General features: G+C 66.5%; 4 protein-coding genes across 9 annotated transcripts; all 4 read left to right on the forward strand.

The window, feature by feature from the left end:
* The first annotated feature begins 930 nt into the window (after positions 1-930).
* ANKRD65 (ankyrin repeat domain 65) lies at positions 931-7,753 on the forward strand. 2 transcript variants are annotated; one of them, XM_070079428.1, is made up of 5 exons: positions 931-2,285; positions 2,898-3,002; positions 3,115-3,317; positions 3,432-3,963; positions 4,587-7,753. In XM_070079428.1, exons 2-5 carry the CDS (start codon positions 2,961-2,963, stop codon positions 4,992-4,994), a joined length of 1,185 nt encoding a protein of 394 aa, XP_069935529.1. In that variant the 5' UTR covers positions 931-2,285; positions 2,898-2,960; the 3' UTR covers positions 4,995-7,753. The 2 variants fall into 2 exon arrangements, 1 of the variants encoding a protein (XP_069935529.1); XR_011390928.1 differs by lacking the exon at positions 931-2,285 and having other exon boundaries at positions 2,600-3,002; positions 4,587-6,486; positions 6,580-7,753.
* Positions 7,754-8,243: 490 nt separating this feature from the next.
* MRPL20 (mitochondrial ribosomal protein L20) lies at positions 8,244-11,699 on the forward strand. The gene is made up of 4 exons (XM_008253464.4): positions 8,244-8,436; positions 8,535-8,645; positions 9,707-9,784; positions 11,382-11,699. The coding sequence occupies exons 1-4, from the start codon at positions 8,350-8,352 to the stop codon at positions 11,553-11,555; spliced, it is 450 nt and encodes a 149-aa protein (XP_008251686.1). The 5' UTR covers positions 8,244-8,349; the 3' UTR covers positions 11,556-11,699.
* Positions 11,700-13,125: 1,426 nt separating this feature from the next.
* CCNL2 (cyclin L2) lies at positions 13,126-23,977 on the forward strand. Of its 4 annotated transcripts, none has more exons than XM_070079427.1 (12): positions 13,202-13,565; positions 14,150-14,224; positions 14,308-14,417; positions 15,126-15,246; positions 16,456-16,520; positions 18,425-18,524; positions 18,983-19,087; positions 19,169-19,310; positions 19,930-20,023; positions 20,097-20,183; positions 20,289-23,644; positions 23,893-23,977. In XM_070079427.1, the coding sequence occupies exons 1-11, from the start codon at positions 13,293-13,295 to the stop codon at positions 20,641-20,643; spliced, it is 1,527 nt and encodes a 508-aa protein (XP_069935528.1). In that variant the 5' UTR covers positions 13,202-13,292; the 3' UTR covers positions 20,644-23,644; positions 23,893-23,977. The 4 variants fall into 4 exon arrangements, with proteins under 4 accessions (XP_008251685.3, XP_069935528.1, XP_002724252.5 ...); XM_002724206.5 differs by having other exon boundaries at positions 20,289-23,604; XM_017340376.3 differs by lacking the exons at positions 13,202-13,565; positions 14,150-14,224; positions 14,308-14,417; positions 15,126-15,246; positions 16,456-16,520 and adding an exon at positions 16,521-18,338.
* AURKAIP1 (aurora kinase A interacting protein 1) lies at positions 23,594-24,851 on the forward strand. Of its 2 annotated transcripts, none has more exons than XM_051840505.2 (4): positions 23,594-23,644; positions 23,893-23,982; positions 24,147-24,571; positions 24,683-24,851. In XM_051840505.2, exons 2-4 carry the CDS (start codon positions 23,931-23,933, stop codon positions 24,782-24,784), a joined length of 579 nt encoding a protein of 192 aa, XP_051696465.1. In that variant the 5' UTR covers positions 23,594-23,644; positions 23,893-23,930; the 3' UTR covers positions 24,785-24,851. The 2 variants fall into 2 exon arrangements, with proteins under 2 accessions (XP_051696465.1, XP_051696466.1); XM_051840506.2 differs by having other exon boundaries at positions 23,605-23,746.
* Positions 24,852-27,668: the final 2,817 nt, after the last annotated feature.

Consider the following 27,668-nt stretch of genomic DNA (forward strand, 5'->3'; position numbering starts at 1 on the left):
GTCTTCCTTTGCCGTTGGTTCACCCTCCAATGGCCGCCGCGGCCGGCGCGCTGCGGCCGGCGCACCGCGCTGATCCAATGGCAGGAGCCAGGTGCTTCTCCTGGTCTCCCATGAGGTGCAGGGCCCAAGCACCTGGGCCATCCTCCACTGCACTCCCGGGCCACAGCAGAGAGCTGGCCTGGAAGAGGGGCAACCGGGACAGAATCGGGCGCCCCGACCGGGACTAGAACCCGGGGTGCCGGCGCCGCAAGGCGGACGATTAGCCTAGTGAGCCGCGGTGCCGGCCAGCATTTTTAAATTTAATTTCATTCTGGGGCCTTTGCTGTGGCATAACAGGTAAAGCCTTCCGAAATGCCTGAATCCCATATGGGCACCGGTTCAAGTCCCAGCTGCTCCATTTCCAATCCAGCTCCCTGCTGTGGCCTGGAAAAGCAGTGGAAGATGGCCCAAGTCCTTGAGCCTCTGCACCCATGTGGGAGACCTGGAAGAACCTCCGGGCTCTTGGCTTTGGCCTGGCCCAGCCCCAGCTGCTGCAGTCATTTGGAGGGTGAACCAGCAGACGGACGATCTTTCTGTCTCTGTCTCTCTTTCAAATAAAATAAATCTTTTTTTTTTTTTTTTTTTTGACAGGCAGAGTGGACAATGAGAGAGAGAGACAGAGAGAAAGGTCTTCCTTTTGTCGTTGGTTCACCCTCCAATGGCCGCCGCGGCCGGCACACCGCGCTGATCCGATGGCAGGAGCCAGGTGCTTCTCCTGGTCTCCCATGGGGTGCAGGGCCCAAGCACTTGGGCATCCTCCACTGCACTCCCGGGCCTCAGCAGAGAGCTGGCCTGGAAGAGGGGCAACCAGGACAGAATCGGGCGCCCCGGCCGGGACTAGAACCCGGGGTGCCGGCGCCGCAAGGTGGAGGATTAGCCTAGTGAGCCGCGGCGCCGGCAAATAAAATAAATCTTAGAAAAAAGACAAACCATAGTGAGTCCCTGTGAGCTGCACGATTCCGCGGCTTCGTCCCTTTCAACTTTCCTCCCAGCGTCTGCAGGCCTCCCGCGCGCCAGCCTCCCGCAGAGCCCCAAAACAGGATGACGACAGCTACGCACGGCATGGCCGCGCCCGTCGGGAGCCGAGGGGCCCTGCCCGACTCTGCGGCAGCCTGTTTTCACTGGCACACATGTGCCAAGAACTTTTCTCAAAACTGTTTATTTAGATTTTATATGACAGACAAAAGGACAGAGAGAGGAAGAGACAGAGAAAGGGGCTCTTCCATCCGCTGGTTCCCTCCCCAAGCGCCCACAACGGGCAGGGCTGGGCCAGGCTGACGCCAGGAGCCTGGAGCTCCATCCGGGTCTCCGTGGGCTTGGCAGAGAGCTGGGTCAGAAGCACCACAGCCAGGACGTGAACCAGGCATCCCACGTGGGTGCACCACGTGCTCACCGCGTGCCCAGTGCCTGTTTATTCAGATAATGAATTTGGGATTAACAAAGAAAAGCTGCACCATCCACGTCCTCCACAGGCCCTCATTCACTGGCTGACGCTGGCTGCTGCTGGGTCTCTCTGTGTCTGCGGGGTCATCCATGAAGAAGGCACGTTCACTGGGCTCCTGGCTCCGGTGCCCGCTCAGGCGTCCGGCCACACAGGGCAAGGTGCCCATGGGGGGGCGTGACCCCATCTAACTCTGATCACCTGCCAAAGCCCCCGCCTCCAAACACCACCAACAGGACAGGACGCGGGATCAAGTTCCAAGGTTGTGCCAGGAAGTGCCCGAAGCTCTGAGGAGCCCAGGCCAAGGGGCTGGGGAGGCTGCCGGCCTGCAGGTGCGCCCTGTGGACTGGCTCTCCGACAGCTCCACAGCTCGCCCTGGGCAGACAGGCGGCCTCTGACTGCCTGTCCGTCTCCCGGGAGTCTGGGGTGAGGAGTGGGACTCTCCGGCCAGCCCCCAGGGCCAGGGCCAGCACGAAGCCGCTCCTGTGGCACAGAGGGGCAGGGGACCGAGGACTTGGCCCAACTTGCCTTTGCCGCTCACAGCAAACCACAGTGGCTGATGTCTGCGAGACCTGCCCCATGGAACGCTCTAGGAGAGAAAGGAAGACATTTGCCACAGCACAAGCAGACATTTCCGGGCAGTGGCAAGGACTCAGGAGAGACTAACGCAGGCGGGAGCCCAGGGCTGCTCCAGGTCCCCACGGGGACCTCAGGACTTCCTCTCCTCCTGGGCGTCTGGCGGTCCGAGTGGTGCTGGGATGGGAAGGGGCCCCGACTTTGCTGCCTCCTCACGGACCCCCATCAGGTACTGGAGGGGAGAGGCCGAGGGGTCAGCCGGCAGGGCAGCGTCTCCCGTCTGGACACTGGACAGGTATCCTGGACCCAGGTTTGCAGGATTCCAAGGCCCACTTAGGCCCTGCCCTGGGGGAGCCAGCTCTGCTGGGACGCCTCCCTGCCCAGGCACCGGCCCCCTGCTGTGCCCCCCCCCCCCACGCAGCTGGATCACCTTCATGCAAACGCTGTGTGTGAGCCTCAGCTGACTGGGACCAGCAGGGACAGGCCAGCCCCCGAGCGGGGGGGGGGGGGGCCTTAGGCAGCAGGGACAGGTCAGGTGGGGGCAGGGCCCCAGGGACCCCAGGAGTCCTGGTGGGGGGTCCCCCAGCAAGTCGGGGCACATGGAAGGCTGTGCTCCGGGTGGTGGGACGGGCCGTGGTCCCCAGGCAAGTTCCTGCTCGTCTTTCTGGAACTACCTGCTCTGGCCTGTGTTCCCTGGGAGGGGGGCTGAGCCGGGGTGTGGGTGTGGAGGGGCTGCAGCCTGGCAGGCAGGGCCTCCCACTAAGTTGCTGGGTAAACAGTGTTGGGTGGACTCTGCCAGCCCATGGGCAGGAGGCGGAGCCAGGGCGGCCCCTCCCCCTAGGTGAGCTTGGTCGTCGGGGAGCAGGTACTGCAGCTCTGAGCCTGCAGGCGGGACCGGCCAGCCATGGAGAAGACCCCGGACCACACAGAAACCCTGGGGGTAGCTGTAAGTGAAGCCCCCAGACAGGCTAAGCCCCGGCGGGGCTTCTCCTTAGCTGACACTGGGCGGGACTGGCCAGAGGCCTTGTAGGGTGGGTGCGGGACCCTACTCTCCCCAGGTGGACGCCAGGAGACCCGAGTGCTGCAAGTGGGACCTGGCAAGGGAGGACGCGGAGCAGGAGCTGCGGTGGACGGAGCTGGGCTCCGAGGAGGCCCCCGCGGAAGCCGCCCAGGGCCCCGGCTGCCTTCTCCGGGCCGTGTGGCGGGGCCCCGTGGGGCTGGTGCTGCAGCTGCTGCGGCAAGGGGCCAGCGTGGAGGAGAGGTGGGCCCTTGGGGGACGCAGTGTCTTAGCCGGGCAGGGTCCCTTCCCGGGGAGGGGAGGGCCGAGGGGCACGACGGGGCGCGGCCACCCGCAGACCCCGCTGCCTCCCCGCAGGGACCGCGCCGGCCGGACCCCGCTCCACCTGGCGGTGCTGCGCGGCCACGCGCCCCTGGTGCACCTGCTGCTGCGGCGCGGGGCCCCGGCGGCGGCCGCCGACAGCGCGGGGCGCACGCCGCTGCACGAGGCCTCCTGGCACGGCCACTCGAGCGTGGCGGAGCTGCTGCTGCGGCGCGGGGCCCCGGCGGCGGCGCGCTGCGGGGCCGGCCTCACGCCGCTGCACTGCGCCGCCGCGCTCGGTCGCACGCCGCTCGCCGCCGTCCTGCTGGCCGCGCCGGGCCCGGGCCCCGCCTTGGCTGACGCGCGGGGCTGGACGGCGGCGCACTGGGCGGCCGCGGGCGGGCGGCTGCCGGTGCTCGAGCTGCTGGCGGCGGGCGGCGCGGAGCTGGACGGCGCGCTGCTGGCGGCGGCCGCGGCGGGCCGCGGGGCCGCGCTGCGCCTCCTGCTGGCGCGCGGGGCACAGGCGGACGCCGCCGACGGCTCCGGGGCCACCGCGCTGGGGCTGGCGGCCAGCCTGGGCCGCGAGCAGGTAGGTGCGGCTGTCCCCAGGGGGGGTGGCCGTCCCGGAGAGCCCCAGGGAACCCCCTGGCCTTGCTTCCGGCTCCCTTCTGGAAAATGCTACCACGGACCCGGGCGGTGCTGCGGTCCACCACCAACTCTTGAGATTTTTTTTTTAATATTTTTATTTATTTGAAAGGCAGAGCGACAAACAGGAAGTGAGGGTGTGTGTGTGGAGAGAGAATGAATTTGAATCGCTCCCCCAGCAGCCAACTGGATCAAGCAGAAACCAGAGGCCAGGAGCCTCATTCGGGTCTCCCACGTGGCTGCAGGGGCCCAGGCACTTGGGCCATCGCCTGCTGCTTTCCCAGGCCACAGCAGGGGCTGGATGGGAAGTGGAGTGGCCAGGTCTTGCGCTGTCGCTCCCGTATGGATGCCGGTGCACCCTGCCATGCCAGCCGCCCCAAGGCTTGAGTTTGTGGCTCACTGGGGGACAGTGGACACCTCCACTCAGAGCCCTGCCGGGGTGTCCTGGGCTCTGGCCGTTTACCAAGGAGGGGCAGAGTCTTGTCAGCAGGTGGCTGACAAGTGGCTCCTCCCGGCCCCAGCCCCTCCCACATTCAGGCTGAGGTGGCCCCTGTCCCCCCCTTCCAGGACATTGAGGTGCTGCTGGGCCACGGGGCGGACCCAAGCCTCAGGGACAGGCATGGCCGCTCTGCGCTGCACAGGGCTGCTGCCCGGGGACACCTGCCTGCCGTCCAGCTGCTGGTAGCCTGGGGAGCTGAGGTGGACACTCGGGACTCGCTGGACCTCACACCCCTGCACCACGCTGCTCGGGGGGGCCACGTGGAGGTCGCCAGCCACCTGCTGGACAAGGGAGCGCAGGTCAACGCTGCTGGCTGGCTGCACAAGACGGCTCTGCACCTGGCCACGGAGCATGACCACTGTGCCACCGCGCGGCTTCTGCTGAGCAGAGGGGCCAGCCCTGGCCTGAGAACACGGTGGGGTGAGCTGGCCCAGATGTCCGAGGGGGGCCTGCCCCGCGCACCGCCTGCCCTCTGAGGGCCGTCTGGCTCCCCAGCCCCTGCGTTTCCCGGCCACGCGCCTGGACAGAGCAGAACTCAGCTTGGAGGCACCTGGAGGAGGCGGCAGCCACACGGGGTCTGTCCTGGGGCTGCAGTGCCCCCCCCACCCCCCCGCGGCTCCGGCAGGCTCTCTGGTAAAGGCTGAGTCGTGACAACAGCTGTGACCAAATCCCAACACCCCCTCAAGCTGCTGTTTTCGTAGATGTTGTATTTGGCCACCTGGGGCTCAAGCCAAGGGCCGCGGCTGCTGGAGTGTGCCCTTCTGTGTGGAGCCCATTCTCTGGACCTCCTGCTGGCCTCACTGCCCTCCCAAGCCCAGGTTTCCCTGGACCAGTGTCATCAGGGCTAGGGCTGGGGCCAGGGGCCAGGGGCTGCCCGAGCACGGAGGCCAGCTGAGCTGCCCACAGCAACCTCAGTACAGGTTGAGCCCGCCCTGCCCGGTGTGTCCCGTGTGCCCGTCTCTCCCTGCAGCAGCACCAGGCCCCCATGTCCTGGCTTCGGCATCTCCAGGAACCTGGAGCCTCGGGGTTGTTGTCTGACTGCCCACCTCTCCCAGACGCCTAGGAAAGGAGCCACGGTCGTCAGCTGCTTTAAGAGCAGGATTTTTGTTTTTAAAGACTTACTTGAGAGGTAGAGTTACAGACAGCAAGAGGGAGAGACAGAGAGGTCTTCCATATGCTAGTTCACTCCCCTAATGACTGCAGTGGCTGGAGCTGGGCCAAGCCGAAGCCAGGAGCCAGGAGCCTCTTCAGGGTCTCCTGTGCAGGTGCAGGGCCCAAGCACTTGGACCACCCTCCCCTGCTTTCCCAGGCCGTAGCAGAGAGCTGGATAAGAGGAGCAGCTGGGACTTGAACTGGTGCCCGTATGGGATGCCAGCACTGCAGGCGGAGGATTAACCCTCTGAGCCACAGAGGCAGAGCTGGTGTGCCAGGTCAGCACCGCGGCGCCCCTGAGCCCGGGCCAGCTGTGCGATTGAACTTGCAGGGCAGGGGAGGCCACCAGGGACAGCCAGCACCTGGGAGGTGACAACCGGTCACCCCTGGGTAGGCAGGCACTGGCCTGACCCTCAGGTGGGTGCGGGAGAGGGTGGGGAGAGGTGAGGGCTGGAGGGGCAGTGCTGGATGGACGACGGATTTGAAGCCCCAGGAGGACCACACCCAGCTGGCCAGCACTCGGGCCCTGCAGAGCTGCCCGCGTCTCACTCCCTGTGTCCACTGTGGTGCAAGCTGCCCCACTCGTGCCCAGACCTCACCCAGCCAGTCCATCTGTCTTGGCTTCCCCGCAGCCCACTCCAAACACGGCTGCCACCTGGTTCCACACCTTGGGTTGTGCTGCCCCTGCTCACGGGCCTGCCAGTGGCTCCCGCTCACACGGCGTGGCCGTGCCGGTGTCCTCTGCACGCTGTGACGTGGAGGACTCTGGGGTACACAGAGGTGACACTGGGTGGCCCCCCGGGCCAGGTGGGAAAGGTGAGGCTGCCTCTGCCTTCCACTGGGCGGGCACTGGACGGGGCACCGGGTGGGGGCTCTGGGCAGACACCATGGTCTCCTCTGCTGCCCCAGCCCCTCCCACGTTCCAAGTAGCCCCAGGAAGACCACACAGACAGCACGTGGAGACAAGACTGCCTGAGGGGACAGCTGGCCCAGCTCCCCGTCCTCGATGCTGCTGCGTGAGGCAGCCCCGGAACTGCCCGGCTCGCGAGATGGTGAGCGGGAGCCCTGTGCCAGGCCACCACGTTTTAGGGTGCTCTGCTACTCAGCACGGTCCCCCCGTCCCCACCTTGCTCTCCAAGACGGGCAGGCACGCTGCCCCTCAGGCCTCGGACGCCCGCCGGACTCCGCCCGGTCCGGAGAGCTGCCACATGGCATCGCCCCGTCCTCTTGTCACTTCATTTGATCCCCCATCTGGCGGTTCACTGCCCCAGTGCCTGCAACAGCCAGGGCTGGGCCGGCCGGGCCGGAGCCAGGAGCCCCCTCCGCGTCTCCACGTGGGTGCCGGGGGCCCAAACCTCGCCCCCTCCGCCCCACTCCCTCCACCAGACACCACCCCCACTCTCCAAGACCCCGCGTGTGGCGCAGCAGGCGTCCCGTGCGCGTGCTAGCTGGAGTCCTCGCTGCTGTGCTGCGGATCCAGCGCCTGCCTAACGCAGCCGGGGAGCGCTTGGGTCCCTGCACCCACGTGGCCTGCCTAACGCAGCCGGGGAGCGCTTGGGTCCCTGCACCCACGTGGCCTGCCTAACGCAGCCGGGGAGCGTTTGGGTCCCTGCACCCACGTGGGAAACCAGGGGGAAGCTCCTGGCCCAGCCCTGGCGGTGCGGCCAACTGCCGAGTGGACCAGCGGACGGAAGCTGCGACCGAAAAATACATCTTAAAACAAAAATGGGGGCCGGCGCCGCGGCTCACTAGGCTAATCCTCCGCCTGCGGCGCCGGCACACCGGGTTCTAGTCCCGGTCGGGGCGCCGGATTCTGTCCCGGTTGCCCCTCTTCCAGGCCAGCTCTCTGCTGTGGCCCGGGAGTGCAGTGGAGGATGGCCCAAGTGCTTGGGCCCTGCACCCCATGGGAGACCAGGAGAAGCACCTGGCTCCTGGCTTCGGATCAGCGCGGTGCGCCGGCCGCGGCGGCCATTGGAGGGTGAACCAACGGCAAAGGAAGACCTTTCTGTCTGTCTCTCACTGTCCATCTGCCTGTCAAAATAAATAAATAAATAAATAAATAAATAAATAAAAAAACCCAAAATGGAGCAAAGCGTGAACAGCCGGTGCCCCTGGGGGAAGCGACCCGGGGACTCTGGTCCGGCAACTTCTCTCCAACTTAAAGTCGCACCGCGCACGAAGCTGCAGGAGGCCGCTCGCTCCACGCCGCCGCCTCGTCCAAAGGGAGTCTCTCGGGGGCAGCCGCCAAGGACCGACCCCCGACCCGGGGCAGTCGGACTGCCCCCACTGCCGCCCGCACGGTTGGGTCCCAGGACACTCCCGCTCCAGCCCGGCTCCCGGAGCTGAGCTCTGCCCACGGGGCACGGGGTTGCGGACCCCAGCGCCGGGCTCCGCGCAGGCCACGCTCTCCAGGGACCTCCCCGGGGTAGACAGGCTGCTTCCCGCCAACACAGGCCAGGTCTACTCCTCCGTCCTCGCTCCGCCAGCCGGCCGCCGGACCGCCGGGGCCCGATAGCTCACCGACGCAGGCGCCGGCTCCCGGACGGCAACGCGCACGCGCGGCGCCCCGGAAGTGCTCGGGCCGCCGGCGCCCCGGAAGCGCTCGCGAGCCCCGCTCCCGCGGCGGGCGGCATGGCGGCGGAGCGGCGCGAGCTGTGAGCCGCAGGGTCTCGGGGCGCCATGGTTTTCCTCACGGCGCAGCTGTGGCTGCGGAACCGGCTCACCGACCGCTACTGGCGGGTGCAGGAGGTGCTGAAGCACGCCCGGGTGAGTGCGCCGCCCGCGCCGGCGGGGCCGGGCCGCTCCGGGGCGCTCCGGGCCGCGGCCGCCCGCCGACCTCGCCGCTCTCCCGTTTCTCTACCCAGCACTTCCGGGGTAGGAAGAACCGCTGCTACCGGCTGGCCGTCCGGGCCGTGACCAGGGCCTTCGTGAAATGCACGCAGGCCCGCAGGCTGAAGAAGAGGACCATGCGGACCGTAAGCGTCCCCACGCCCGCCGCGCGCGGGCCGAGCCCCGGGCCGGGGCGGTGGCGCGTTAGGAGTGTGGCCCGGAGAGTGGAGGGCGGGGCAGTCGGGGGGCCCCGCGCGCCGGCCCCGCGCGTTCTCACGCTTTGAGGAGTCACCGGGGTAGCGGGAGAAAATGGGCTTCAAAGCTGCTTTTTTCTTTCTTTTTTCTTTTTAAGATTTATTTATTTATTTGAAAGGCAGATGGGCCGGCGCCGCGGCTCAACAGGCTAATCCTCCGCCTGCGGCGCCGGCACACCGGGTTCTAGTCCCGGTCGGGGCGCCGGATTCTGTCCCGGTTGCCCCTCTTCCAGTCCAGCTCTCTGCTGTGGCCCGGGAGTGCAGTGGAGGATGGCCCAGGTGCTTGGGCCCTGCACCCCATGGGAGACCAGGAGAAGCACCTGGCTCCTGCCATCGGATCAGCGCGGTGCGCCGGCCGCGGCTGCCATTGGAGGGTGAACCAATGGCAAAGGAGGACCTTTCTCTCTGTCTCTCACTGTCCACTCTGCCTGTCAAAAATAAATAAATTAATTAATTAAAAAGAAAGAAAGGCAGAGTTGCAGAGAGAGAGAGAGACAGGGACAGGGATGTCTTCCATCCGCTGGTTCACTCCCCAGGTGGCCACAGTGGGCGGAGCTTCGCCGATCCGGAGCCAGGAGCTTCTTCCGGGTCTCCCACGAGGGTGCAGGGGCCCAAGCACTTGGAGCAGCCGGGACAGGAGACGGCGCCCGTGTGAGAGGCCGGCGGTGCAGGCAGTGGCTTCACCCGCTGCGGCCACAGCGCCGGCCCCCGCTTCGTGCCCGTCTGTGCCTGCCGCAGGGTCTGTCGCTGCTCCGTCTGACAGTCGTGTGTTGGATCGGAGCCCGTCGTGGTGCCTTCCCTGCCTCGCAGGGCTTGGAGCTGGCTCTGCAGGAGGAGCCACGCCTCTGACCACTGCCCCTGCGCGCTCTCAGTGAATCCAGCTTTTCTGTGTGCTCTGCCCGAAGGCCTGGGCCCGGCAGGGCCTCCTGACTCCTCTCCCCGTCTCATTTCAGCTCTGGATTAACCGAATTACAGCTGCCTCCCAGGAACACGGCCTGAAGTACCCAGCATTCGTTTCCAATTTAATTAAGGTATGGTTGAGGATCCGGCCCCGCTGACAGCGAACGCCAACCCAGAGCCAGCCTGGCAAGGTTTGGGGCTCAGCACACCGGCCGCCCGGGTGTGGCGCTGAGGTGCTGGCTCGATGCCTCCCTAAGGAGGGGGGCGGAGCTTGTCCCTGAGCGCTTGCAGAGGCCGCGGGCGGGAGAGCTGCAGGAGCCAGGAGTCCCGGCCGCTCTGCTTCCCACCAGCTCCTTGCTCTGCGCTGGTGAAGCAGTGAAGACGCCGAGGGCGTGGACCCCTGCACCACGCGAGAGACCGGGATGGAGCTCCGGGCTTCAGCCTGGCCCAGCCCAGACCGTTGTAGCCACTTGGGGAGTAGACCACTGGATGGATGATCTCTGTCTCGCTCTAATTCTGCTTTTCAAATAAACAGTTCTAGGGAAGACGAGGCTTAATTTGAAAGGATTAACAGTGACTGATTTCTTTTTTTTTTTTTTTTAAGATTTATTAGCCGGCGCCGCGGCTCACTAGGCTAATCCTCCACCTGCGGCGCTGGCACACCGGGTTCTAGTCCCGGTCGGGGCGCCGGATTCTGTCCCGGTTGCCCCTCTTCCAGGCCAGCTGTCTGCTGTGGCCCAGGAGTGCAGTGGAGGATGGCCCAGGTGCTTGGGCCCTGCACCCCATGGGAGACCAGGAGAAGCACCTGGCTCCTGCCATCGGATCAGCGCGGTGCGCCGTCTGCAGCGTGCCAGCCATGGTGGCCATTGGAGGGTGAACCAACGACAAAAGGAAGACCTTTCTCTCTGTCTCTCTCTCACTGTTCACTCTGCATGTCAAAAAAAAAAAAAAAGATTTATTTTATTTATTTGAAAGAGCGATAGAGAGCGAGGTCTTCCATCTGCTGCAACAGCTGGAGCTGTGCCCATCCGAAGCCAGGAGCTTCTTCCGGGTCTCCCACGCGGGTGGGGCTTGGGCCGTCTTCTACTGCTATCCCAGGCCACAGCAGAGAGCTGGATCGGAAGAAGAGCAGCCGGGACTAGAACCGGCGCCCATATGGCATATGGCCAGGGCATTAACCCACTGTGCCACAGCGCTGGCCCCAACTGCGACTGATTTCTGATGACACAGCGGATGAAGCTTTAGCTTGGGGGAAATGTGCTGTGGAATGGTGATAGGGAGGCGGGGCAGGGAGAGAGGAGATCTTCCATCCACTGGTTCACTCCCCAAATGCCCATAATAGCCAGGACTGGGCCAGGCTGGAGCCTGGAGCCAGCAGCTTCTTCTGGGTCTCCCAGGTGGGTGCAGGGGCCCAAGCACTTGGGGCTTCTTCTGCAGCTTTCCCAGGCCACAGCAGGGAGCTGGGTTGGTCGGGGACCATCCAGGACTCGCACTGCCACTGTGATGGGGTGCGGTCGGCCCGGCGGAGACCGGGGCTGTGCTCGAGGTGCGCAGGCCGCAGGTGCAGAGTGAGAGCCCGCCAGCCCCCACGGCAGCCGGAATCCCCTGTGGTCTCGTCCCCCAGGATGCCTGGCTTAGCGCTCCCGTGGGAACTCACAGTGAGTCCCAGGGAGCCCCTTCGTCCCGTTCTGAGCTGCGTTCTGAGCCGCGCGCTCTTGCTGTTCCCAGTGCCAGGTGGAGCTCAACAGGAAGGTGCTTGCAGACCTGGCCATCCACGAACCCAAGACTTTTAAGTCCCTGGCGGCCTTGGCCGAGAGGAGGCGACAAGAAGGACTCGCTGCGGCCCTGGGGGACGGCCAGGAGCCGGAAGGCGTGTTTTCCCGAGTGGCGCGGGACCACTGACCTGGCAGCGCTGGGAGGCCGCTCTGCCTGCTGGTGCTGACCCAAGCACAGGAGGGAGAGAGTTCATCAGCAGTGTGCAAGTGTCGCCTGTAACTTCCCAGAACCGCCTTCCACTGACTGCAAATAAAGGCCACGTGGTGTCCAGCTCTGAGGTTGTGGGGGGCAGTGTCAGGACAGAGGACACAGTGTGCAAACCACAGCCAGACCCAGCTCGCTCAGAAAATAAACCTGCAGGTTGACGGACACAGGCAGAGGGCCCCACCCCGGGGCCGGGCCTTTTTATAGTTGAGGAGGGGTGGGTGGGGGCAGGGGGCAGTGGACGGAGGTGAATTCCTGGCACTGGTCTTTCGGGGCTGTGGGGACATGGGAAAGAATAGGGGTGTAAAGGCCATACGGTGCGAGACGTAGCTGAGATCCAAGGGCAAGGAACAGATGCCAGGGAGTGCGATGGCCGAGGTCTACTCTTTGTTCCATCCGTCCCGGTCCCCAGGAGGCCTGTGAAATGGAACCGCTCCTCCTAGCCCAGGAGGGTGCTCAGCGAGCCCACCAGTGGAAGCCACTGGGTAGTAGCTGGCCTGCCTCAGTAAGGGCCGGTGCTCCCAGCCTGGGGGCCAGGTCCACAGGAAATCACACGACCCCAGCGACTCAGAACCAGAAAACAACGGGTTCGTCTTTGGGTCTTCCATCCCCGCCAGGGGTACCTGGACAGCACCTGGCCTCCCCGGTGCAGCCCCCGGACACCCCGCTCCTGGAGCTGGCTCCGTGCTGTCCACTCTCCATCCACGCTTCTGTTCCCATTACTGCACGGCCCTGGAGTCCCTCCTGGGCCTTGTCACTGCACCCCAGCTTCTAAGGCGAGCAGCCGGAAGCTCCGGCGCCCTAAGGGCTGGGGGGCTGGGGCTGGGTCCTGCTCAGAGGGTCTTAAGGTGCTCAAAGCGTGACCTCTGCATAGTCCGGCCAGCCCCCTGGTGACTGCCATGTGTCCGCAGCTCACACCCCTCCAGCCCAGTGATCCCTTTGCAGGTGTGCGCCTGAGCCCAGGGCCCAGACGGCTGCAGGCACCGGTTTCCCTCCTCTGGCCTGGGGAGTGCCAGGGAGAAACGAACGGGGTGGGGTGGGGGTCCTGCAAAGAGCGAGTCCCTTCTGTCCTGGAGCTGCCAGCCTGGGCGTGCGGTGGTGTGGACTGGCCCCAGCGCGCCCCTGGCGGCAAAGCAGAGGAAAGCGGGTCAGTGCTCACCGCTGCCCGCGCGTGGGGTCACCCACGAGGTGCTCCGGGGAGCGCCCGCAGGACCTGCCTCTGCCCAGGCACTCTCGCGCGTGATTCCGAGGCCACTTCGTCGCGCCCGGCCCCGCAGAGACAGACCCCCGAACCCTCGGGCTCCCGAGTCACCCGCTCCCGCGCGACCCAGCGTATCCGCGGCGACGCGGGGTCCCAGGACACAGCCCGGGAGCAGGCGCCGCGCTCGGCGGACCCGGTGCTCGGGGCAGACGCGCTTCCGGGTCGGGCCGGAGCCGCGGAGGCCGCTGGGTAACGAGCCGGCTCCGTCGACCCCCGCGCCGGGTTCAGTCGCCGGCGCCTGACGCGATGCTGATGGTCGGGTCGTGCGGCCAATGGCGCGGGGCGGACTCCCTGCCCGGCCAATGGCACGCGGCGAGGAGGCGGGACGGGGGCGCCGGGAGGCGGTGCGAGGAGCCGCCCGGCCGGGAAGGAGTCTGAAGGCGAGTCGGCGGCACAAGATGGCGGCGGCGGTCCAGGGGCCGGTGGGCCCCGCGTCGGGAGCCGGCGCCCCGAGCTCGGGCGGCACGGCGCCCGGGCCGCAGGGGGTGCTCATCGGGGACCGGCTGTACTCGGGCGTGCTCATCACCCTGGAGAACTGCCTTCTGCCTGACGACAAGCTCCGCTTCACGCCGTCCATGTCGAGCGGGCTGGACACCGACACGGAGACCGACCTCCGCGTGGTGGGCTGCGAGCTCATCCAGGCGGCCGGCATCCTGCTCCGCCTGCCGCAGGTGAGGGCGCGGCCGCGAGCCCCGGCCAGGTAACCGCCGCGCAGGCCAGGGGCGGCCGGGCCTTTGTGGGCGCGGCGCGGCCCGATCCCGACCCCTGACTCCCGATCCTTTCCAACTCCTGGAGCCCCCGCCCAGCTCGACCCCCGACCCCTGACCTCAGACCCCTGCAGCCTCGCCCCGGCCCGACTCCTGACCCTCGATTCTGGCCCGACCCCCGGACCCTGCGCCCGCCGAGACCCCTGATCCTGACCGATCCCTGGATCCCCTGCCCGGCCCGACTCCCGACCCCTGACCCCCGGAGCCCCTGCCCGACTCCCGAACCCTGACCCCCCATCCTGGTGCAACCCCCGGACCCTGCGCCCGCCGAGATCCCTGACCCTGACCGATCCCCAGAGCCTCCGCCCGGCCCGACTCCCGACCCCTGACCCCTGGAGCCCCTGCCCAGCCCGACTCCCAACCCCCGGCCCCCGATCCTGGCCCAACCCCTGGACCCTGCGTCCGCCCCGACCCCGGACCTCCCCCTGGAGCCCGAGCCGAGCCTGCGGGTCGCACGGAGCCACGGTGACAGGCGCTCCGCCTTCCAGGTGGCCATGGCTACCGGGCAAGTGTTGTTCCAGCGCTTCTTCTACACCAAGTCCTTCGTGAAGCACTCCATGGAGGTGAGCGGGAAGCCGGTGGGCCCGGTCCAAGCCCTGCGCGAGGCCCTGGCACGTGGGCAAATGTCTGTCCGCCTGCCTTGCAGCACGTGTCCATGGCCTGTGTCCACCTGGCCTCCAAGATAGAAGAGGCGCCGCGGCGCATCCGGGACGTCATCAACGTGTTCCACCGCCTGCGGCAGCTGCGGGAGAAGAAGTGGGTCCAGGGCCTGGGGGGGCGCACGTCCCGGCGGGCGCAGCCTAGCTGGGGTGGCCTTCCCGTCTCCCACATCAGCCCTGGTTTCCCACGTGCTTCTGGCCCGGCCAGAGATGCCTCCTTGGGCTGCCCTTGAGTGAGAACCGGGGCCCTGGGCCTCCCCCAGGCTCCACAGGCCTCTCGAATCGGCCTGGCCTGGTCTCGGATGCAGGTGCTGTCTGTCCAACCAGCTGCGAGCCCCAACACTGACAGGACGGGGTCTGTCGGTGTGTGTGTGCTCCCGATGGCGAGTGTTTACGACCACGTGCCCGCCTGGGTGCTGGGAGTCCCCTAGAGCCAGATGCGGTGCAGGAGGTGGGAGGAGGTGCTGGGCCGTGTCCCGGAGCCCTGGGCCGTGTCCCGGTGGGTCAGGTGTTTGCAGACCTAGTAAATGGGCCGACGGCTGGAACTGGCCCCACGGACACCGCGGCGACTGTGCTGCTCTAAGTGATTGTCCGGTTTCCGTCCTGGCCCTTGAGTCACAGTGGCCTTAGCACAGGGGAGGCCCGCTGGGCGGTCACGCGCCTCCCCTAGGGCGGCTGGCGGGGAGAGAGCGCGGGTGAGCGCGGAGCGTGAGGGGAGCGTGGGCTCCCAGGCCGAGTGGGCTCTGCGCCCTCTGTGGCCTTGCCTGCCTTTCAGCCTTTTGCTGACCGCGTGTTCTGTTTGCAGGAAGCCCGCGCCTCTGCTGCTGGACCAGGACTACGTCACCCTGAAGAACCAGATCATAAAGGCCGAGAGGCGGGTTCTGAAGGAGCTGGGTTTCTGCGTCCACGTGAAGCACCCCCACAAGGTGGGTGTCGGGCTGGCCACCTGCCCCGCCTCCCTGCTGTGTCCGCTGTGTCCACACTGTCCTTGCTGTGTCCCCGCCGTCCCCCCCCACTGTGTCCCTGCCGTGTCCCCGCTGCCCCCCCGCTGTGTCCCCACCGTCCCCTCCGCGTCCCTACCATGTCCCTGCCGTCCCCCCACTGTGTCCCTGCTGTACCCCGCCGTCCCCCTGCTGTGCCCCCACCGTCCCCCTGCTGTGCCCCGCTGTGCCCCCACTGTGTCCCTGCCGTCCCCCCACTGTGACCCCACCGTCCCCCTGCTGTACCCCGCCGTCCCCCCACTGTGTCCCCGCCGTCCCCCCACTGTGACCCCACCGTCCCCCTGCTGTGCCCCGCTGTCCCCCCACTGTGACCCCACCGTCCCCCCGCTGTGCCCCCACTGTGACCCCACCGTCCCCCCACTGTGACCCCACCGTCCCCCTGCTGTGCCCCGCTGTGCCCCCACTGTGTCCCTGCTGTACCCCACCGTCCCCCCGCTGTGCCCCCACTGTGACCCCACCGTCCCCCCACTGTGACCCCACCGTCCCCCCACTGTGACCCCGCCGAGTCCGGTCGGTGTGGGACGCTCCTGTGCTCGCCAGTCCTGGTCCGAGCTGCTCCTCTCAGCGCAGGCTCCGCGTGGGAGGTGACGTCTTCTGGAGCGCTCTTGTCAGCAGCTGACCTCAGCTGGTCCAGGTGGACTGGTGGTGCCCGGGCTCCCTCTCAGAGAGGGGTGGACGCGTTCCGAGCCAGAGCCGGGCTGCCCCGTGTTCGCCCTGAGCGGCTGGGTGGCCGTCACCTGTGTCCTCACGACCGGGGTCCCCCTGCTGCCTGGTTTGCATGTCGCTTCACCTGGTGGCGTTCATCTAAGTATTAGGAAGCCGCCCACCGCGTAGTTAAGGGCTTAGTTGGTGGCTGGCGCACAGAGATGTTTGGCGCAGGCTGACGTCGCTGACGGAAGAGGTGTTGCAGGGAGGACGAGGCGCCTGTGCCGTGGGCTGCCCAGCTGGCCGAGCTGTCACCAGGCCAGGGGCCGCTGCTGAGGGCTCGCGCAGGCCCTGTCTTGCTATCATGTATTGGTCTGGAAGGCAGAGCTACAGAGAGATCACGCAGTGGGCACTCCAGCAACGGCCCCCACGCCGGGACCTGCGCTGCGGCCCTCGAGGGTGGGGTAACTGGCTGCCCGTGTCTTGCAGATCATCGTTCTGTACCTTCAGGTGCTGGAGTGTGAGCGCAGCCAGCACCTGGTCCAGACCTCATGGTGAGTCGACCTCCTTGTTCCGCACGTCCAGCAGGGGCAGTGGGTAGTCGCCCCGTGACGTGGTTGTGGGCTGGAGGTGTCCTGGTGCCCATCAGCCTCCCCCAGGCCCGCCCGTGAGACAGAGCAGTCAGTGGGGCTCCCCGTGGGGCTGCGGCGCTGGCCCGGGGCCGTCGGCTGCGGCGTGCGCGTGCCGGCTGCATGCGCTGGGGTGAGCTGCCGTAGCAGTGCAGAGTCCGGGTCGCGTGGTGACTTCCCCGTGGAGTGGAATCTTAAGGGTCGTGTTTTTGCTGACTGAATTGTCTGGTGCTATGATGTTCACAGAGAACCCATTTTGACTTTTCTTTTCTGTACTCTTTCAATCGAAGGGTAGCCTCTGAGGGTAAGTGACTAAGACTTCTCCTCTGCTGTCCAAGCGCTTTGGTGCAGGGCCAGCGGCGACGTCAGGCTGTCCAGCGGAGGCTGCTCTAGACTGGCGGTGCGCGCGGTAGTGGCCACGGCCGGCGCTGCTGCTGGCTCTGACGGTTGTGCTCCTTGCTATCCCTCTCGAGCTTTGGTAAATGTACACGGAAGACGCAGTGCCTCCCTCTGGGACGAGCTGGGCAGAGCCGGGCACAGCGAGGGCGGGCTGGGCGCGGGCCCGGGGCGCGGAGGCTGTTTCTGGAGCGACGCGTCCTTAGGGAGGCGGCATCTTCAGTCGTTCCATGGACACTAAAGCTGTGACTGATTCCAAACATGGCCGTGACTTACGTAACTTGAGGACTTTGTTGGGTTAAGTCGCACCCCTGACTGCGGAGAGCTCGCTGGATCTGCGGGGCTGGGGGCTGCCCTGCCGGAGGCGTCTGTAGAATCCAGAAGTTCCCGCCCCGGGTCTGGGTGGGTTTGTCTGCTGCCCTCTCCTGGGCTGGGGGTGGGGGCGGGGGCCGGAAGTCCGCCGGGCGCAGCCTGACTTGTGTGCCCCGGGGAGGGGGGTTCCGGGGCTCACTGCTGCTCGTGGCCTTTCGAGTGTCCTCATGGAATTGTTTGCCACAACACTGATGAAGTCAGTTTAAATCTGATTTTAATCTATTAAACCTTAGAAAAATAGTCTTTTACATATTAGAGAAATATATATAAAGGAGAATGTTACAAATATTGATGGTTTTGAATGTTTTAACATTTTTAAAAATGTAGAGTTTGTATTTCTATCTCTTCTGAAGTATGATAAAATTTTAAAGATGTTCTTACGGTGATGAAATGGAATATTTTGTTGCTTCTGTCTGATTCTGTGAATGTTCATTTTAAGACTCCTTATTGAACGGGACAGTTTGGAAACGGCTGTCTAAGCCCGAGAAGAGGACGCCCCTTTGGGCACTGGCTTCCTCTGCAGGGCGCCCCAGGCACCCGCCTTGCACCCAGGGGAGCTGTCCCCGTCCCGTGGACTCCCTCGTGGAAGTGGCAGCTCAGTTGCCCAGAGAAGGACCAGGCCTCGGGCACTCTCGGACGAACAGGACGCAGGAGGACGGCGCGTCTCCCGGCAGCCTGGTGGCCGCGGCTCAGCCGGTGCCTTTGAGTTTGCATGTCTGCACCACCGTGGAGGACGAGCGTTCAGACCCTTGAATCAGTGCATCCCACTGCTGCAGGAGGCTGCTCCGCGGCCTGTGCAGGGCACGGAGCAGGCCAGAGCTGAGGGAAAGTCAAGTTGAAGTCGGTTCTCTTCATAGCAACTCGTCTGACATTCAGCCAGCTTTTTTCCCCCAGTAATGTGTCCTCCTGTCTGCGTAGGAAGCAGCCAGGAGTCCTTGCGTAGCCTCGGGCGCCCCCGGCCTGTAGCTCTAGGCTGTGAGCAGTGGTGGGAGCAGCAGGGCCGTGGGGGGCGGGCTGGAGCCGGGGCTGTGGGCTGCAGCTCCTCCTCCCTTGGTTTTCAGGAACTACATGAACGACAGTCTGCGCACGGACGTGTTTGTGCGGTTCCAGCCCGAGAGCATCGCCTGTGCCTGCATTTACCTCGCCGCCCGGACGCTGGAGGTCAGCGCGGGCCTCCGCGGGGGGCCGGCTCCCATCCCTCTCGTCTCCGGAGACCTTTGTGTCTGACACTTAGAACTCGGGCCCAGCTGAGCAGTTGAGCCCGGATGGCTTGGGGACCCGCAGGCTGGTTTTTGTTTTGTTTTGTTTTGTTTTTCATTGATTTGAAAGAGTGACAGATGTTGACTGGTTGGTTTTCCATCTGCCAGTTCACTCCCCAAATGCTGCAATGTCTGGGGCTGGGCCAGGCTGGAGCCAGGAGCCTGGAGCTCCATCCAGATCTCCCAAGACTTGGGCCGTCTCACGCTGCCGTCCCAGGTGCATTAGCAGGGAGCTGCATGGGAAGTGGAGCGGCCGGGACACCGGCTGGCGCCTGTCCGGGATGCTGTGCCACAGCCCCGGCCGAGTGGGGTTCCAGTCGCCCCAGGGTGGGGCGCTGACGGGCCCGTTTGTGTCCGCAGATCCCTCTGCCCAGTCGTCCGCACTGGTTCCTTTTGTTTGGAGCAACTGAAGAAGAGATTCGAGAAATCTGCCTGAAAATCCTGCAGCTGTATACACGGAAGAAGGTTGCGTGTTTTTACGTGACGGGTGCGTGTGTGCGGGCGCAGAGGTGTCTGGTTCTGAGCGCGTGGCTCTGGCTCTCGCAGGTGGACCTGGCGCACCTGGAGGGTGAGGTGGAGAAGAGGCGGCAGGCGATCGAGGAGGCGAAGGCGCAGGCCAGGGGCCAGCTGCCCGCGGGCGCCCCGGTGCTGGACAGCGGCTCAGGGTTCTCGCCTGGCCCCAAGCCAGGTGAGCGCCAGGGCGGAGGTTCTGAGGCCACGGTGAGACTGGCACGCGCGCCTGGAGGGTGTCAGTCTCGTCTTTGGGTTCTCTCTTTTCCTCTGAATTAGCGTAGAAATGGCACCGCTGACGGGCGCAGTGGCTGCCGCATGCACGGGCGGCCGGGCAGGGCGCTCTCCGGGCTTCTGAAGGTGTCCAGCTGCCAGCAGATCTGACACCTGTTACAGTGCACGCGCGCACACACACTTGTTACGTACACGCTGCGCGTGCACGGTAGCTATACACACACAAACACACGCACATGCGCACACACAGATGTTTTCATCTGCTGGTTCATCCCCCGCACCCACGACAGCCAGGCCCAAGAGGTCTGCCCCCGGGAGGGACCTGCAGCGGGGCGGGGTGGGCGTCCCGGCGGTGGCTCGGTGCAGCACGGTGCCCCCGCTGAAGGGCTCGTCACTGGCGCCACAGGTTGATGCTGGCAGTCAGGACGCCCACGGCCCGAGGGGAGCCGGTGCGCATGTGTGAGCACGCACGCACGCACGCACCCGTCCAGGCTGGCAGCGGCTGCGCTGAGCTGCTTCCTCGGAGCAGTTTTCTGAGTGGTTCTCATTGTGCTTGACCCCAGTGGAATCCCCCAAGGAAGCCAAAGGGAACCAACCCTCCCCGCCGCCCGTCAAGGACACCAAGAGGAGAGCCAAGGCCGACAGCCCGGTGAACGGGTAAGGGGCGGGGCCGCCGGTGCGCGGGGCCGGCCGCGGGCGCCGTCTGCAGCCGCTGCACTGCCGTTCACAGCTTGCCCAAGGCGCGCGGGAGCCGGAGCCGGAGCCCGGGGCAGAGCTGCTCGCCGTCCCCCTCCCGGTCCACGTCCCCGAAGAGGAGGTGCGTGCCCGGCCCGTGGGTGGGAGTCCCCCAGGGTGGCTGGAGGTGCTGTGGGAGCCCTGGCCGGGTCCGGCGGTCACACGGGTGGAGTGTGCCCTTCCTCAGGAAAAGTGACAGCGGCTCCACGTCCGGCGGGTCCAAGTCTCAGAGCCGCTCCCGGAGCCGCAGCGACTCGCCGCCCCGGCAGGCGCCCCGCAGCGCCCCCTGCAGGAGCTCCGAGGCGCGGGGCCCTCGGAAGCCCAAGGACTGCAAGTGCCCCCCCCAGAAGCCACGCAAGTCTCGGAGCCGCAGCTCCTCCCGCTCGCGAAGCCGCTCACGGGAGCGGGCAGAAAACTCTGGCAAATACAAGAAGAAAAGTCGTTACTACCGAGATGAGCGGCGGGAGCGCTCGCGGTCGTACGAGCGCACAGGCCGTCGCCACGATCGGGGCCGCCCCGGGCACAGCCGGCACCGGAGGTGAGGCAGACCCGGACCTGCCCAGGCCCTCGGCTCCAGCGGCCTGAGCGCGGTTCTGGTTGGAAATGGTCTTTGATGCTGGACCTTGAGGTGAACCTGGACATGGCATTGAGGAGCCGGGTGGCGCCCCTGTGCAAGGCCCACCTCGGCCGGACCCCACGGGCAGCTCAGCAGAAGAGCAGGGCGCAGGGCCCTGTGGGTGTGGCTTGGTGCTAACGTCTGGCTGTCCCCCTCCTGACCCGAGGCCCGGTGGCGACTCCCGGAGAGCGGCTCTCGGGCCCCTGTCTGCAGTGTTGGGGTGAGGCATCGGCCTTAGCCCCTCGGGCTCAGCACGCGGTGGACAGGCGTGTGGCACACAGGTCAGAGCCTCGTGTGGACGCTCACTCGGAACCCGGACTGGGCCGGCTGAGCGCTGGCCCACGTGGGGCATCCTGATCTTTAAGACGAGAAGGTACTTGGCTCCGTGTGGAGCCGTCTGTTTTTATCTGCAGTGCTGAGTGCGGGCACCAGCTCCTCGAGTTTGCTACGTGTGGATGGATAGACTACTCAGGACATGCGGACACTGAAGACTGGCCGCCGACATGCTGGCCTGTCCAGTTGGCCCAGCTGGCTTCCACTCAAGGGCCGTGGCAGCTGCTGCCCGACTCCCTGCTCATTAAAGTGTTGGCTTTGTCCTGAGCCGTCCTGTGCCTGTGCCGCTGCTCGGCCGTGGGCGGCAGCTGAGGCCCCGACGGAAGTGCTCCGAGGTCCAGGAGTCGCAGCCTGGCTCTCCCCATGGCACCTTGGTGGTCGCCTCCCAGGACGCACCTCTGAGCAGTGGCCCCAGGGGCCTGGGGGGCAGCGGTGGGACCACTGCCCTGGGATCGGGTGCAGGGCCGCGGCAGCAGGCCCTGGGGAGTGCCAGGAGGAACGAGGCAGCCCAGGGAAGGGCCGGCGGTCTCCGTGTCATGGTCCTGGCAGGCACGGCACCAGGGAGCGTGGCTCCACACGCCGGGAGCACAACACGGGTGGCCCACCCCGGGGGCCCTGGGCAGGCAGCCTGTGCACCGAGGCACGTCTGCGGGGCGGCCATCCTGCGGACCCTGGACACTGCTGCTTGGCTCCCGCTCCCTCCCTCAGCTCCACCCGCCGGCTGCCTCCACTCCTGGCCTGGGCTCCTAGGCTTGCGTGCGGCCTGGCTGGGGGCCCTGTGGGTCGGGGTCCAGGCCCTGAGCAGGCTGCTTCGCAGCCCCAGTGAGCCGGCTTCCTGCTGCCCTGTGGGAGCTCCCGGGCTGGCCGACAGCACCTGGGCCGGGGCCCCCAGTTAGCTCCTGCAGTCGCCTCTTCCCACCGCTGCTGATGCGGGGGGGCCCGGGGAGCACCCCGAAAGCCGAGCCTGGCTGTGCCTTTCCACACTGCTCAGCGAGGCTGCGGGCACCGGTGTGTGCAGGGGGAGGGGGGGGCCCACCGGCCAGGGCCTGCAGGGGAGGGGCCAGGCTTGGGGCTCTGCCGCCCACGTGGGAGCCTCAGCTGGAGTTCTGGCTGTTGCGGCCATGTGAGGAGCGACCCAGCGGATGGAAGGCTGCTCTGCCTTTCAAATAAACGTTTATAAAAGATGATACGGGGGACCGGCGCCGCGGCTCACTTGGCTGATCCTCCACCTGCGGCGAGGGCACCCCGGGTTCTAGTCCAGTTGCCCCTCTTCCAGGCCAGCTCTCTGCTGTGGCCCGGGAGTGCAGTGGAGGATGGCCCAGGTGCTTGGGCCCTGCACCCGCATGGGAGACCAGGAGGAAGCACCTGGCTCCTGGCTTCAGATCAGTGCGATGCGCCAGCCGCGGCGGCCATTGGAGGGTGAACCAATGGCAAAAGGAAGACCTTTCTGTCTACCTCTGCCTGACAAATAAATAAAAGATACAGGGTAAGCCTCGCCACATGGCCGCCGTTTCGAGTCCCGGCGGCTCCACTTCTGATCCAGCTCCCTCTAACGCGGCCGGGACCCCGCACCCGCGTGCGAGACCCGGAAGAGGCTCCCGGCTGCGGATCGGCCAGGCCCTGGCCACTGTGGCCACTTCGGGAATGAAGCAGGGGATGGAAGATCTCTAACTCTGCCTCTCAAATATTTTTTTTAACAATTCTTTTATTTCTTTTATTTTTTTGACAGCAGAGTGGACAGTGAGAGAGACACAGAGAGAAAGGTCTTCCTTTTGCCGTTGGTTCACCTTCCAATGGCCGCCGCGGCTGGCGCATCGCACTGATCCGAAGCCAGGAGCCAGGTGCTTCTCCTGGTCTCCCATGGGGTGCAGGGCCCAAGCACCTGGGCCATCCTCCACTGCACTCCCGGGCCTCAGCAGAGAGCTGGCCTGGAAGAGGGGCAACCGGGACAGAATCGGGTGCCCCGACCGGGACTAGAACCCGGTGTGCCGGCGCAGCTGGGCGGAGGATTAGCCTAGTGAGCCGCGGCGCCGGCCCGCCTCTCAAATATTTTAAAGATTATACTGAAGACAAAGGAAATACTCCTGCCGGAGCCCGCATGGCGGCCGGGAGCCGCCGTCACCCTCCCTCCACGCAGGACTTCCCCGCGGCCACACGCGCGAGCAGCCGGAAACTCCGGCGCCCTCAGCCCAACACCGGTTCCGCGTCTTTTCGCAGCAGCCCAAACGGAGGAAACAGACCAATCACTTCCGTCGCATGTGACGTCACTTCCGCAGCGTCGAGCCCATCTCTTGTACATCCTCCCGAGGAACCGGCCGGGCTCGTCCGGAAGTGACGCGCGGGTCTGGCGGGGCACTTCTGCATTGTGGGAATTGTAGTTTTCAGGTCTCCATCAGGGGCGGGGCGAGGGTTAGCGCACGGACGACGGCGGCCCGCAGCCGGAAGCCGCCGCTTTCTGGGCTCCGACGGCCTGCGTGTACGCGGAATACGGAGTCGGGGGCGCCGGGGGACGGTTTGGGGACGGACCGGAAGCGCTGAGCGGGGCGGCAGGATGGTCCGTTTGGGTTGCAGGTGTCGGGCCTGCGGAGACTGAGGTGCGGGGCGTGTGGCGGGCAGGCCCCGGGAAGAGCCGGGGGCCGGGATTGCGCTGGGCCGTCCCGCGTCGTGGGCTGTGGTGCCCGGCGAGCGAAGCTGAGGTGGGGGCGGCGCGTGGTCTGCGGCCTCCCCGCTGGGACTGTGGGGCGGAATCCCCGAGCCCCCAGCGCGGGTGGGTGACTGGGGCCGATGGGGAGTGGGCGCCCCGGGCCGCGCCGCCCGCGCTCAGCCTGCACCTGTGTTGCAGCGCCCCGGAGCGCCCGCGGTCACCGCCACACGCCCGCCATGTTCCTGGTGCGCCTGACCTCTCAGCTGGCTAGGGCCGTCCCCTGGGCAGGTAAGAGGCTGCGGGCGGGAGGCACACCGGGGTCAGAAACGCGGGTCCTAGCTGTCTGCAGCGCGGCCGGCCGTGGCCACGTGAGCGTGGACGTAGCGCGGGGAGGAAGTCGAGGCCTGTGCTGGCCGCCGTGCCCTGTGCTGCCCCCTGTGTGTTTCCTGCAGGCCGCGGCCGGCCCTGGCCCGTCTCGGGGGTGCTGGGCAGCCATGCGTGCAGGCCCCGGTACGGCACGCAGCCCGCAGGCCCGAGGAGCGCCGCCTCCGCCCCTGGCCGGGGCGCCCGGCTGGAGCTGGAGGAGATGCTGGTCCCCCGGAGGCTGGCCATCAGCCCGCTGGAGAGCTGGCTCGCTGCCCGCTGCCTGCTGCCCAGACCGGACGCTGGCGCCCCTGGGGCGGAGGCGCCCGCGCAGCAGCCCGGCGAGGGGCCGGCGCAGGGGGACGCGGGGGCCCGCGGCGCGGCCCCGGTTTGCTGCAAGAACGTGCTCAAGATCCGCCGGCGCAAGATGAACCGCCACAAACACCGCAAGCTGGTGCGGCGCACGCGCTTCCTGCGGCGCAGCGTGCGCGAGGGCCGCCTGAAGCGCAAGCAGGTGCGTGCGTGCGGGCAGGGCGCTGCGGGGCGGGCGGGGCGTGCGTGCGGGGCGGGGCGCGGCGGGAGAGGCCCCGCCCCGCCCGCTGCCAGCGCTCCCTCTGCCCCGCAGGTGAGGTTCGAGCGAGACCTGCAGCGCATCTGGCTGAAGGCGGGGCTGAAGGAAGCCCCCGAGGGCTGGCAGACCCCCAGGATCTACGGGAAGAGCAAGTGACGCCCTGCGCCCGCCCAGGGTGCTCCTTCACAATAAAGCCCTGAGGGCCGGCCGCGGCCTGAGCCTCCGTGTGGCCGCCCCTTCCTGTGGCTGGGCTGGCCCGGGTTCTCAGCTGGACAGTGTGGGCCTTGTCCTCAGGGAGCCCACGCCCTGGGGGGGACAGGGACGCTGGGTGGGGGGCGTGCTTGCTTTTGTTGCTGCGTGTGTGGAGGGGGTGGGGGCCTCACCGCCAGGCCGGGAGGGGCGCAGGTCGCCCTAGGGCCCATGGCTCAGCGGGGTGGGCGGGGCAGCCTCAGGGGCTGGGTATTTGGGTGGTTTCCAGCCGGCACCCCTGGCTGCCACTGGCTGCTCAGCCTCCCTCGCGTAGTGGGGTCCTGAGGGGGCTGGGGACTGCACGGCCCTGGAACCAGAGGCCACAGGTCCCTGCCTCCTGCGCCAGGGCGAGGCTCAGGCCCCCGTCCCCCACTGCTGGGTGCAGCCCTGTCGGTGCCTCCCTCCCCAGCCGAGCTGCATCCCGGGCGCGGGCCTGCAGTGCCTGCACATTGGGAGGGCCCGGGAAGGGCGGAGTCCACTCCCAGAAGTTTCTAGAACAGAGCCCGCAGTGCTCCAGGAGAAAGATGGGTCGGTTCTGCTCAGCAAACCACCCATGAAAACAGGCCCTGTGTGGGTCCTTGCTGAGGTGGGCGGAGGGGCTGCAGCTCTGTGGCTGGGCAGTGGCAGGGGCGGTGAGCTCCCTGGAGGCCCCTGCTGGAGTCAGGGCGTCCTGGGCTTCCCTGGGCGAGGGGGCCTTGTGGGTCAGGTGGAGCCCAGGCTGCGGAGCCGCGGCCACGTCTGCGTCCGTCCTGGCTAGGGCAGCCTGGCCCAGCTCTCCCCGCAGTGTGACGGGGCCGTCCTGACCCCCCCCAATGTCTGTCTGTCCGTCCTGGCTAGGGCAGCCTGGTCCTGCTCACCCTGCAGTGTGACGGGGCTGTCCTCGCTTCTCATGGCAGTGGCCTCACGGAGCCCTGGGGCACACCTGGGACATGCGTGGTCGTCATAAGTGGGGGTGGAGGCCGGGGTGCTGTGGAATGCTCTAGAGCACATGGTGTGACCCCAGCCCCGGGTCACCGCCCCAGGCATCGCTGACCCTGGCCCTGTCACTCCAGGCTGCGAGCCTGGCCCCACTGTGGCCTCCCCAGCCCCGGGTCACCGCCCCAGGCATCGCTGACCCCGGCCCTGTCACTCCAGCCTTTGAGCCTGGCCCCACTATGGCCTCAGCAGGCCGTGTCGGGATTTTATTTTTGTGTGCACCCCTCCTCTCTCCCTGTTGTGTCTCCCTCCGGAGGAAGAGGGCGGAGGCTGCACGGCCGTCCACCTCTGTCCACTGTCCCCCTGGTCCAGTCTCTCCCAGGTGATTCCTGTTCCCGGGAGGCACTGCCTGTGGGTCTCTGTAAGATTTATTTTATTTACTTGAAGGACAGTGTTAGAGAGAGGCAGAGACCAATCTTCCATCTGCTGGGTCACCTCTCAGATGGTCACAACGGCCAGGGCTGGGCCAGCCTGGAGCCAGGAGCTTCCGGGTCTCCCATGTGGGTGCAGGGGCCCAGGCACTCGGGCCACCTGCTGCCGCCTTCTCGGGTGTGCTGGAGAGCTGGGTCACGGTGTGCCGAGGCCCGGCACTGTGGCACAGTGGGTTAAGCTGCCAAGCGGCACCAGCGTTCACATGGACTCTAGCTGCAGTCCCAGCTGCTCCACTTCCGGTCCAGCTCCCTGCTGATGTCCCTGCCGCCCACGTGGGAGACCCGGATGGACTTGTGGGCTCCTGGCTTCAGCCTGGCCCAGCCCTGGCCACTGTGGCCATTTGGGGAGGGAACCAGCAGGTGGAAGGTCTCTATCTCCCTCCGCCCTTCAGCTGGAGTACAGCTCCAAGTGGACTTGCTTGCTTGAAAGGCACAGTAGCATCTCCCACCCAGTAGCTCACTGAATGCTAGGGTTGGTGCCTGGAGGGTAGCGGGGACCCAGCTGGTGGAGCACATCGCCAGGAAAACCTGGGTAGGGGTGAGACTGGGCACATCACAGCCACTCGGCGTGGGAGCCCAGGGTCCACCGGGTTCTTGGCAGGCTTTGGCCTGTGGGCAGCCCCTGCCCCGGGGGAGCAGAGGCACCCGGTGGTTTCTGGCCTGGAGCCCTGCAGCCACTGAGAAGCAGTGGCCGACCCCAGGTGCAGGTGGGCGGTGAGGGCCCTCCGGGTTCCCAGTGGGTGGAAGGAGCACCCCAGAGGTTGGACGTTGGTTCCTGCCCGGGGCAGGCCCGGCCGTGATGTGCACACGTCCACCGAGCTGCAGCACACAGCCAGTGATGGCCACCGTCCTGCGAGGCCCGCCTGGCTGTTGCTGGGTGCAGGGCTCCGCGGTCATGCACTGCAAGGAAATCCGGGGTTCCTGGTTGTAAAGTTTACGGGGGCCAGCGCCATGGTGCTGCGGGCAAACTGCAGTGCCGCATCCCTTATGGGCACCGATTCGAGTCCCGGCTGCTCCACGTCTGATCCAGCTCCCTGCTGTGGCCTGGAAAGGCAGGGGAAGATGGTCCAAGTGCTTGGGCCCCTGCACCTGCGTGGGAGACCCGGAGGAGGCTCCTGGCTTTGGATTAGCTCAGCTCTGGCTGCTGCAGCCGTCTGGGGAGTGAACCAGCGGATGGAAGACCTCTCCCTCACCACCCCCAACTGACTTGCAAATAAATGAAGAGGGTGGCCAGGCCTGCTGCCCCCACCAAGCCGCTCGAGGTTTGTGTGTGCCTGTCACACAGTGAGAGCACCGCCCAGGGCCGCCGGGCATGAGGCTTCAGTGTGTGGTCCAGCACCTCCAAGCACCAGTCATGGCTCCGCCCCCAGCTGATGGATCAGGGG

This window comes from Oryctolagus cuniculus, chromosome 7, assembly GCF_964237555.1.
Source record: "Oryctolagus cuniculus chromosome 7, mOryCun1.1, whole genome shotgun sequence".
NCBI classification, from domain to species: domain Eukaryota; kingdom Metazoa; phylum Chordata; class Mammalia; order Lagomorpha; family Leporidae; genus Oryctolagus; species Oryctolagus cuniculus.

Bases quoted from the DNA above. Each gene is read 5' to 3' on its own strand.
- ANKRD65 (XM_070079428.1), top strand. From the start codon at position 2,961: ATGGAGAAGACCCCGGACCACACAGAAACCCTGGGGGTAGCT. The intron at 3,003-3,114 runs GTAAGTGAAGCC...TACTCTCCCCAG, and splicing joins CAGAAACCCTGGGGGTAGCT to GTGGACGCCAGGAGACCCGA. The intron at 3,318-3,431 runs GTGGGCCCTTGG...GCCTCCCCGCAG, and splicing joins GGGGCCAGCGTGGAGGAGAG to GGACCGCGCCGGCCGGACCC.
- MRPL20 (XM_008253464.4), top strand. From the start codon at position 8,350: ATGGTTTTCCTCACGGCGCAGCTGTGGCTGCGGAACCGGCTCACCGAC. The intron at 8,437-8,534 runs GTGAGTGCGCCG...TTCTCTACCCAG, and splicing joins AGGTGCTGAAGCACGCCCGG to CACTTCCGGGGTAGGAAGAA. The intron at 9,785-11,381 runs GTATGGTTGAGG...TGCTGTTCCCAG, and splicing joins TCGTTTCCAATTTAATTAAG to TGCCAGGTGGAGCTCAACAG.
- CCNL2 (XM_070079427.1), top strand. From the start codon at position 13,293: ATGGCGGCGGCGGTCCAGGGGCCGGTGGGCCCCGCGTCGGGAGCCGGC. The intron at 14,418-15,125 runs GTGGGTCCAGGG...TTCTGTTTGCAG, and splicing joins CGGCAGCTGCGGGAGAAGAA to GAAGCCCGCGCCTCTGCTGC. The intron at 20,184-20,288 runs GTGCGTGCCCGG...GCCCTTCCTCAG, and splicing joins TCCACGTCCCCGAAGAGGAG to GAAAAGTGACAGCGGCTCCA.
- AURKAIP1 (XM_051840505.2), top strand. From the start codon at position 23,931: ATGTTCCTGGTGCGCCTGACCTCTCAGCTGGCTAGGGCCGTCCCCTGG. The intron at 23,983-24,146 runs GTAAGAGGCTGC...TGTTTCCTGCAG, and splicing joins TAGGGCCGTCCCCTGGGCAG to GCCGCGGCCGGCCCTGGCCC. The intron at 24,572-24,682 runs GTGCGTGCGTGC...TCTGCCCCGCAG, and splicing joins GCCGCCTGAAGCGCAAGCAG to GTGAGGTTCGAGCGAGACCT.